At 49.9% G+C, this 10,000-nt stretch overlaps 1 protein-coding gene across 4 annotated transcripts in view; it reads left to right on the top strand.

The window, feature by feature from the left end:
* The window catches only part of LOC307130464 (protein NLRC3-like), a 168,182-nt gene that overhangs the window by 23,444 nt on the left and 134,738 nt on the right, over positions 1–10,000 (top strand). For all 4 annotated transcript variants that reach the window (XR_013817040.1, XM_079823438.1, XM_079823440.1 and 1 more), the window contains one exon: positions 9,808–9,981. Coding sequence is in view for 3 of the 4 variants with exons in the window: in XM_079823438.1 (XP_079679564.1) it covers positions 9,808–9,981 (174 nt within the window). In the remaining variant the exon portion in view is untranslated. The remainder of the gene's footprint in view (positions 1–9,807; positions 9,982–10,000) is intronic.

Below are 10,000 nucleotides of genomic sequence, written 5' to 3'. Positions count from 1 at the left end.
ATATGTCACACAAAAGAAAAATCAGACTTACAGCAAGTTCTGCAAAAAAGGTTCCCGTCCATGCAACCACAAGCAGTGACAAATTTCTATGTGAGCACATGTATCCCTCATTTCGTGGTAACTATGCAACTAACTATGGAAAAGCAAATGAATGTAAAGCTTGCCAAGAGCTAAAAGAAGAGGGCATGAGCATTACTCATAGGGGCACTGTTGTGAGTGTCCAAGAACCATGGCTCTCTGCCAGTCCTGATGGGGTCATTGACTCGTGTGTGCTACTGGAAGTAAAATGTCCAGTGCCAAATCAGCCCTCACTTACTGTACAGCTTACTCAGAAATGCAGTGATGTCAAACTAGTAGATGGAGAGCTGCAATTGCAAAAAACTGGCAGTAGGGGATATTACATGCAAATACAGCTTACAATGTTTTGCACAGGTCTAAAATCTGCTACCCTTTTGATCTGGACACCCAAAGAGCATGTTTCCCTTACAGTGCAGTATGATGAGGCATTTGTGAGGGAGCAAGTCAAGCGATTGAGAGGTTTTTATTTCTCACGTATGCTACCTCGGCTTGTAGATGAATATGCTGCAGGACGGTTCAAGCTAAATAAAAGATACATGGAGGTAATGGACAAGGTTCAGTGAACATCTGCACATGTGGCTTATAAAAAGGAAAACATTCACACGTCACATTTGAAAAGTTGTTAACATTGAATGTAGTTTAATATACAGTATACCAATTTAGTTGAAAAATACATATTTACATGCTGTACAACAACAAATGTTCACATACACTCTACACTTTTTGTAGCATTTTAGCCATTGTGGTATCATTCAATTTTCATTAGTTCATTATATACTGTAAATACTATTGTATATACATGGATCACATTAAATCATTAAACTTTGTTAGGCCTATATACAGATCAGTCTCAGGTTGACACTTGTAGTTCTGAAAGTTAAGTTGCACAACATAAGGTAATGTTTATGTATGTTTAATGTATGCCTTAGTTTGAGGTAATTGTTTTTAAAGAAAACATTTTCTGAAATGCAATGTAATATGGCACTTAATGTTTCGTTTTTGAGTGATATTTTAAACAATGTAGGCAATAAAAATGTTGCTATTTCCGCAAATTAAACTAGCTCTTCAATTTCGCACAAGATCCTCCCTCAGATTAACAAGAGCAGCGCACACTCTTAGAATCTTGTCAATTTTAGGAGCCATAGTGATTGGAACAACCTGGGACAGTATTTTGTAAACTTTCAAACGGCGAATTGCTCTTTCAACATGAATTCTCACATGTGCAATTCGTCTAGTACTTGTCACCTGTTCCTCTTTTAGCTGTCCACGCTTTTTTGTGAAAGACGGCATTACTAACTTCACCTTTCTCTCAAACAGCAAGTCTTTTATGGTAAAGCCTCTATCTGCCATGACCTCATCTCCAGGCATTAAGTAGTCCAATATGCCCGAGTCCATAGTGATAAATTTGTCACTGCATCGTCCTCCATATGCTGCAGAAATGAACATAATTAGTCCACATGGGGCAACAGCTACCAGGTATTTCACAGTGTTATGCGAATAATAATGACTGTATGTTTCTCCTCTGGAATCAAGGTTTTTGGGTTTCTGTAAAAGGCTCTCACTGCAGTCTATAATACATGTTGTACTGGGAAAATTCCTCTTGAAGGCTGCAGGCATGGTTGCCCGAATAGTTTCTCTTGGAAGCCATGGAATTAGAGGTCGTAAAACTTCCTCTAGTTTGTCGATCCAATATGAGAGTATCTTGCTAGCCATGCTCAGTGATACATGAAACTGTCTGCTTAGATCACCTATTACACGGTTAGTTTTTAATTTCATAAGTGTCATGAGAACTTGATCTCGAACAGGCATTGCAAATGAATTACTGGCATGTCCTTCCAGTGTTGATGCAAAAATGTCAAATGTTTCTAGATCTAGACCAGTGTAGAGCAAAGCATCCGCGTTACATTGAAGCAAAAAGTAGGCAATGTCATCACATTGAGTCATCTTATCCTGCACATCTTTTCTGCTGGCGGCCTTGCAGTAATTATGATCTTGCCGGGCAGGGTCCTCCCACTGTGTATGGACTGAGTGTAACTGTTGATGAATGGGAGTTGCAGAACTTGAGTTGCTGATCTGGTCTGAAGCAGTTGTGGACAGGTCCGCTGAGCAGTCTGACCAAAACAAAAGTATTGCCAAAGTTACACAGTAGGTGCGTGCGTGAGTGCGTGCGTGTGTGTATGTATATATGTCTCTGCTCCGTGTGTGTGTGTGTGTGCTGCGTTCTCTGCTCCGTGTGTGTGTGTGCTGTGTTCTCTGCTCTGTGTGTGTGTGCTGCGTTCTCTGCTCTGTGTGTGTGTGTGTGTGTGTGTGTGCTGCGTTCTCTGCTCCGTGTGTGTGTGTGCTGCGTTCTCTGCTCCGTGTGTGTGTGTGCTGCGTTCTCTGCTCCGTGTGTGTGTGTGCTGCGTTCTCTGCTCCGTGTGTGTGTGTGCTGTGTTCTCTGCTCTGTGTGTGTGTGTGTGCTGCATTCTCTGCTCTGTGTGTGTGTGTGTGTGTGTGTGTGTGTGTGTGCTGCGTTCTCTGCTCCGTGTGTGTGTGTGCTGCGTTCTCTGCTCCGTGTGTGTGTGTGCTGCGTTCTCTGCTCCGTGTGTGTGTGTGTGTGTGTGATGCGTTCTCTGCTCCGTGTGTGTGTGTGCTGCGTTCTCTGCTCCGTGTGTGTGTGCTGTGTTCTCTGCTCCGTGTGTGTGTGTGCTGCGTTCTCTGCTCCGTGTGTGTGTGTGCTGCGTTCTCTGCTCCGTGTGTGTGTGCTGTGTTCTCTGCTCCGTGTGTGTGTGCTGCGTTCTCTGCTCTGTGTGTGTGTGCTGTGTTCTCTGCTCCGTGTGTGTGTGTGTGTGTGTGTGTGTGCTGTGTTCTCTGTTCCGTGTGTGTGTGTGTGCTGCGTTCTCTGCTCTGTGTGTGTGTGCTGCGTTCTCTGCTCCGTGTGTGTGTGTGTGTGTGTGCTGTGTTCTCTGCTCTGTGTGTGTGTGTGTGCTGTGTTCTCTGCTCTGTGTGTGTGTGCTGCGTTCTCTGCTCCGTGTGTGTGTGTGCTGCGTTCTCTGCTCTGTGTGTGTGTGTGCTGCGTTCTCTGCTCTGTATGTGTGTGCTGTGTTCTCTGCTCCGTGTGTGTGTGTGCTGCGTTCTCTGCTCTGTGTGTGTGTGTGTTGCGTTCTCTGCTCCGTGTGTGTGTGTGTGCGCTGCGTTCTCTGCTCCGTGTGTGTGTGTGTGTGCTGCGTTCTCTGCTCTGTGTGTGTGTGTGTGTGCTGCGTTTTCTGCTCTGTGTGTGTGCTGCGTTCTCTGCTCTGTGTGTGTGTGTGCTGTGTTCTCTGCTCCGTGTGTGTGTGCTGCGTTCTCTGCTCTGTGTGTGTGTGTGTGTGCGCTGCGTTCTCTGCTCTGTGTGTGTGTGTGTGCTGTGTTCTCTGCTCTGTGTGTGTGTGTGCTGCGTTCTCTGCTCTGTGTGTGTGTGTGTGTGCTGTGTTCTCTGCTCCGTGTGTGTGTGTGTGTGTGTGCTGCGTTCTCTGCTCTGTGTGTGTGTGTGTGTGCTGCGTTCTCTGCTGTGTGTGTGTGTGCTGCGTTCTCTGCTCCGTGTGTGTGCTGTGTTCTCTGCTCTGGGTGTGTGTGTGTGCTGCGTTCTCTGCTCTGTGTGTGTGTGCTGTGTTCTCTGCTCCGTGTGTGTGTGTGTGTGCTGCGTTCTCTGCTCTGTGTGTGTGTGCTGTGTTCTCTGCTCCGTGTGTGTGTGTGTGTGCTGCGTTCTCTGCTCTGTGTGTGTGTGCTGTGTTCTCTGCTCCGTGTGTGTGTGTGTGTGTGCGCTGCGTTCTCTGCTCCGTGTGTGTGTGTGTGTGTGCTGCGTTCTCTGCTCTGTGTGTGTGTGTGTGTGCTGCGTTTTCTGCTCTGTGTGTGTGTGTGCTGCGTTCTCTGCTCTGTGTGTGTGTGTGTGTGTGTGTGCTGTGTTCTCTGCTCCGTGTGTGTGTGCTGCGTTCTCTGCTCTGTGTGTGTGCTGTGTTCTCTGCTCTGTGTGTGTGTGTGTGTGTGCTGCGTTCTCTGCTCTGTGTGTGTGTGTGTGTGTGCTGCGTTCTCTGCTCTGTGTGTGTGTGTGTGTGCTGTGTTCTCTGCTCTGTGTGTGTGTGTGTGTGCTGCGTTCTCTGCTCTGTGTGTGTGTGTGTGCTGCGTTCTCTGCTCCGTGTGTGTGTGTGCTGCGTTCTCTGCTCTGTGTGTGTGTGCTGTGTTCTCTGCTCCGTGTGTGTGTGTGTGTGTGTGTGCTGCGTTCTCTGCTCTGTGTGTGTGTGCTGTGTTCTCTGCTCCATGTGTGTGTGCTGCGTTCTCTGCTCTGTGTGTGTGTGTGTGTGCTGCGTTCTCTGCTCTGTGTGTGTGTGTGTGTGTGTGCTGCGTTCTCTGCTCTGTGTGTGTGTGTGTGTGCTGTGTTCTCTGCTCCGTGTGTGTGTGTGTGTGTGTGTGTGTGTGTGTGCTGCGTTCTCTGCTCTGTGTGTGTGTGTGTGTGTGCTGTGTTCTCTGCTCCGTGTGTGTGTGTGTGTGTGTGCTGCGTTCTCTGCTCTGTGTGTGTGTGTGTGTGCTGCGTTCTCTGCTGTGTGTGTGTGTGTGTGTGTGTGTGCTGTGTTCTCTGCTCCGTGTGTGTGTGTGTGTGTGTGTGCTGCGTTCTCTGCTCTGTGTGTGTGTGTGTGTGCTGCGTTCTCTGCTCCGTGTGTGTGCTGTGTTCTCTGCTCTGGGTGTGTGTGTGTGCTGCGTTCTCTGCTCTGTGTGTGTGTGTGTGCTGCGTTCTCTGCTCCGTGTGTGTGTGTGTGTGTGTGTGTGCTGCGTTCTCTGCTCTGTGTGTGTGTGTGTGTGTGCTGTGTTCTCTGCTCCGTGTGTGTGTGTGTGTGTGTGCTGCGTTCTCTGCTCTGTGTGTGTGTGTGTGTGCTGCGTTCTCTGCTCCGTGTGTGTGCTGTGTTCTCTGCTCTGGGTGTGTGTGTGTGCTGCGTTCTCTGCTCTGTGTGTGTGTGTGTGCTGCGTTCTCTGCTCCGTGTGTGTGTGTGTGTGTGTGTGCTGCGTTCTCTGCTCTGTGTGCTGTGTTCTCTGCTCCATGTGTGTGTGCTGCGTTCTCTGCTCTGTGTGTGTGTGTGTGTGTGTGTGCTGTGTTCTCTGCTCCGTGTGTGTGTGTGTGTGTGTGTGTGTGCTGCGTTCTCTGCTCTGTGTGTGTGTGTGTGCTGCGTTCTCTGCTCCGTGTGTGTGCTGTGTTCTCTGCTCCGTGTGTGTGTGCTGCGTTCTCTGCTCTGTGTGTGTGTGTGCTGCGTTCTCTGCTCCGTGTGTGTGTGCTGTGTTCTCTGCTCTGTGTGTGTGTGTGCTGCGTTCTCTGCTCTGTGTGTGTGTGTGTTGCGTTCTCTGCTCCGTGTGTGTGTGTGTGTGCTGCGTTCTCTGCTCTGTGTGTGTGTGTGTGCTGTGTTCTCTGCTCTGTGTGTGTGTGTGCTGCGTTCTCTGCTCTGTGTGTGTGTTGCGTTCTCTGCTCCGTGTGTGTGTATGTGTGCTGCGTTCTCTGCTCTGTGTGTGTGTGCTGTGTTCTCTGCTCCGTGTGTGTGTGTGTGTGCTGCGTTCTCTGCTCTGTGTGTGTGTGTGTGTGCTGTGTTCTCTGCTCCGTGTGTGTGTGTGTGTGTGTGTGCGCTGCGTTCTCTGCTCCGTGTGTGTGTGTGCTGCGTTCTCTGCTCCGTGTGTGTGTGCTGTGTTCTCTGCTCCGTGTGTGTGTGCTGCGTTCTCTGCTCTGTGTGTGTGTGCTGTGTTCTCTGCTCCGTGTGTGTGTGTGTGTGTGTGTGTGTGCTGTGTTCTCTGTTCCGTGTGTGTGTGTGTGCTGCGTTCTCTGCTCTGTGTGTGTGTGCTGCGTTCTCTGCTCCGTGTGTGTGTGTGTGTGTGTGCTGCGTTCTCTGCTCTGTGTGTGTGTGTGTGCTGCGTTCTCTGCTCCGTGTGTGTGTGTGTGTGTGTGTGCTGCGTTCTCTGCTCTGTGTGCTGTGTTCTCTGCTCCATGTGTGTGTGCTGCGTTCTCTGCTCTGTGTGTGTGTGTGTGTGTGTGCTGTGTTCTCTGCTCCGTGTGTGTGTGTGTGTGTGTGCTGCGTTCTCTGCTCTGTGTGTGTGTGTGTGTGCTGCGTTCTCTGCTCCGTGTGTGTGCTGTGTTCTCTGCTCCGTGTGTGTGTGCTGCGTTCTCTGCTCTGTGTGTGTGTGTGCTGCGTTCTCTGCTCCGTGTGTGTGTGCTGTGTTCTCTGCTCCGTGTGTGTGTGTGTGTGCTGCGTTCTCTGCTCTGTGTGTGTGTGCTGTGTTCTCTGCTCCGTGTGTGTGTGTGTGTGTGCTGCGTTCTCTGCTCTGTGTGTGTGTGTGTGCTGTGTTCTCTGCTCCGTGTGTGTGTGTGTGTGTGTGTGTGTGTGCGCTGCGTTCTCTGCTCCGTGTGTGTGTGTGTGTGCTGCGTTTTCTGCTCTGTGTGTGTGTGTGCTGCGTTCTCTGCTCTGTGTGTGTGTGTGTGTGTGTGTGTGTGTGTGTGTGCTGTGTTCTCTGCTCCGTGTGTGTGTGCTGCGTTCTCTGCTCTGTGTGTGTGTGTGTGTGTGCTGCGTTCTCTGCTCTGTGTGTGTGCTGTGTTCTCTGCTCTGTGTGTGTGTGTGTGTGTGTGTGCTGTGTTCTCTGCTCTGTGTGTGTGTGTGTGTGTGTGTGTGTGTGTGCTGTGTTCTCTGCTCCGTGTGTGTGTGCTGCGTTCTCTGCTCTGTGTGTGTGTGTGTGTGTGCTGCGTTCTCTGCTCTGTGTGTGTGCTGTGTTCTCTGCGCTGTGTGTGTGTGTGTGTGTGCTGCGTTCTCTGCTCTGTGTGTGTGTGTGTGTGCTGTGTTCTCTGCTCTGTGTGTGTGTGTGTGTGCTGCGTTCTCTGCTCTGTGTGTGTGTGTGTGCTGCGTTCTCTGCTCTGTGTGTGTGTGTGTGCTGCGTTCTCTGCTCTGTGTGTGTGTGTGTGCTGCGTTCTCTGCTCCGTGTGTGTGTGTGCTGCGTTCTCTGCTCTGTGTGTGTGTGCTGTGTTCTCTGCTCCGTGTGTGTGTGTGTGTGTGTGTGTGTGTGTGTGTGTGTGCTGCGTTCTCTGCTCTGTGTGTGTGTGCTGTGTTCTCTGCTCCATGTGTGTGTGCTGCGTTCTCTGCTCTGTGTGTGTGTGTGTGTGCTGCGTTCTCTGCTCTGTGTGTGTGTGCTGTGTTCTCTGCTCCGTGTGTGTGTGTGTGTGTGTGTGTGCTGCGTTCTCTGCTCCGTGTGTGTGCTGTGTTCTCTGCTCCGTGTGTGTGTGCTGCGTTCTCTGCTCTGTGTGTGTGTGTGCTGCGTTCTCTGCTCCGTGTGTGTGTGTGTGTGCTGCGTTCTCTGCTCTGTGTGTGTGTGCTGTGTTCTCTGCTCCGTGTGTGTGTGTGTGTGCTGCGTTCTCTGCTCTGTGTGTGTGTGTGTGTGTGTGTGCGCTGCGTTCTCTGCTCCGTGTGTGTGTGTGTGTGTGTGTGTGTGTGTGCTGTGTTCTCTGCTCCGTGTGTGTGTGTGTGTGTGTGTGTGTGCGCTGCGTTCTCTGCTCCGTGTGTGTGTGTGTGTGCTGCGTTCTCTGCTCTGTGTGTGTGTGTGTGTGCTGCGTTTTCTGCTCTGTGTGTGTGTGTGCTGCGTTCTCTGCTCTGTGTGTGTGTGTGTGTGCTGTGTTCTCTGCTCCGTGTGTGTGTGCTGCGTTCTCTGCTCTGTGTGTGTGTGTGTGTGTGTGCTGCGTTCTCTGCTCTGTGTGTGTGTGTGTGCTGTGTTCTCTGCTCTGTGTGTGTGTGTGTGTGTGTGCTGCGTTCTCTGCTCTGTGTGTGTGTGTGTGTGCTGTGTTCTCTGCTCCGTGTGTGTGTGAGTGTGTGCTGCGTTCTCTGCTCTGTGTGTGTGTGTGTGTGTGTGTGCTGCGTTCTCTGCTCTGTGTGTGTGTGTGTGCTGCGTTCTCTGCTCTGTGTGTGTGTGTGTGCTGCGTTCTCTGCTCCGTGTGTGTGTGTGTGTGTGTGTGTGCTGCGTTCTCTGCTCTGTGTGTGTGTGCTGTGTTCTCTGCTCCATGTGTGTGTGCTGCGTTCTCTGCTCTGTGTGTATGTGTGTGTGTGTGTGTGTGTGCTGCGTTCTCTGCTCTGTGTGTGTGTGCTGTGTTCTCTGCTCCGTGTGTGTGTGTGTGTGTGTGTGTGTGCTGCGTTCTCTGCTCTGTGTGTGTGTGTGTGCTGCGTTCTCTGCTCCGTGTGTGTGCTGTGTTCTCTGCTCCGTGTGTGTGTGCTGCGTTCTCTGCTCTGTGTGTGTGTGTGCTGCGTTCTCTGCTCTGTGTGTGTGTGTGCTGCGTTCTCTGCTCCGTGTGTGTGTGCTGTGTTCTCTGCTCTGTGTGTGTGTGTGCTGCGTTCTCTGCTCTGTGTGTGTGTGCTGTGTTCTCTGCTCCGTGTGTGTGTGTGTGTGTGCTCCGTTCTCTGCTCCGTGTGTGTGTGCTGTGTTCTCTGCTCTGTGTGTGTGTGCTGGGTTCTCTGCTCCGTGTGTGTGTGCTGTGTTCTCTGCTCTGTGTGTGTGTGCTTTGTTCTCTGCTCCGTGTGTGTGTGCTGCGTTCTCTGCTCTGTGTGTGTGTGCTGCGTTCTCTGCTCAGTCTGTGTGTGTGTGTGTGTGTGCGCGCTGTGTTCTCTGCTCTGTGTGTGTGTCTGTGTGTGTCTGTGTGTGTGTGTGTGTGTGTGTGCTGCGTTCTCTGCTCCGTTTGTGTGTGTGCTGTGTTCTCTGCTTTGTGTGTGTGTGAGTGCTGAGTTCTTTGCTCTGTGTGTGTGTTTGTGTGTGTGTGTGTGTGAGTGCTGTGTTCTCTGCTCTCTCTCTCTCTCTGTGTGTGTGTGTGTGAGTGCTGTGTTCTCTGCTCTCTCTCTGTGTGTGTGTGTGTGTGTGTGTGTGTGTGTGTGTGTGTGTGTGTGTGTGTGTGTGTGTGTGTGTGTGTGTGTGTGTGTGTGTGTGTGTGTGTGTGTGTGTGTGTGTGTGTGTGTGTGTGTGCGTGCTCGTATGCTGTGTTAGTTGCCATGGTAATGAACAATACCTTAACGCTGACCAGAAGCCACCATTAACCAGTGAATGAATGAATGAATGAATGAATGAATGAATGACAGGCCGCGCGCCTCTCGCTCCTTTGTCCGGGAATACAGAGATAACGCCTCGCTAGAGTGGCCAGCCTCGGGAATCGCCTTTCATTTGCTTTCCACCAGTACTTGTAGGAGCTTGTACTACTGCTGTATTTTTCTGTCCAAATGGTCCCACCACACAGTAAGCTTTTCCATTGCTTCATTTTTCAAAATATATCTGGTTTGTGGTTACACATGTTGACGCGCTCCGTGAGTGAACAAATAACGCTATACAGCATATTTTTCTTAACCATGCATCAAAAAAAAAAAAAAAACGTTAAAAACATTTAAACCGTTTAACTGATAGTATTAATCGGTCAAAGTTCTTACTTTCGGTTAACGGTTAAATGGTCAACAGCATCCCTACACTGCTGTGGACCTGTTTTACTTTTTTAATGTGTTTACTGTGATAATGGACTGAGGATGGGAGTAGGATTCAGTTTCGGATTCGTCGAATCTTAACCAGTGGATTTGGTGCATCCCTAATTTTAACAACGTGAACTAATGAGTATTTATATATATTTCATATTGACAGCATCATGTTATTTATTTATTTATTTTGTTTTAAGTGGTCAAGTTTAGCTTTGGAGATAGACTTAATGTGTGTCATTGATTTCTACAGGTTGTGGGATTGTGGTGTCACAGTTGAAGGTTGTGCTGCTCTGGCTTCAGCTCTGAGATCAAACCCCTCACACCTGAGAGAACTGAATCTGTCTGATAATAATCTAGGAGACTCAGGAGTGAAGCTACTCTCTGCTGTACTGGAGAATCCTCACTGTAAACTGGAGACACTGGGGTAAGATCATACGTGTCTC

Source organism: Gobio gobio (genome assembly GCF_949357685.1).
Source record: "Gobio gobio genome assembly, chromosome: 8".
Classification (NCBI taxonomy): Eukaryota; Metazoa; Chordata; class Actinopteri; order Cypriniformes; family Gobionidae; genus Gobio; species Gobio gobio.
The sequence above is the reverse complement of the archived record's forward strand: the minus strand, read 5'-3'. Positions and strand labels throughout refer to the sequence as shown.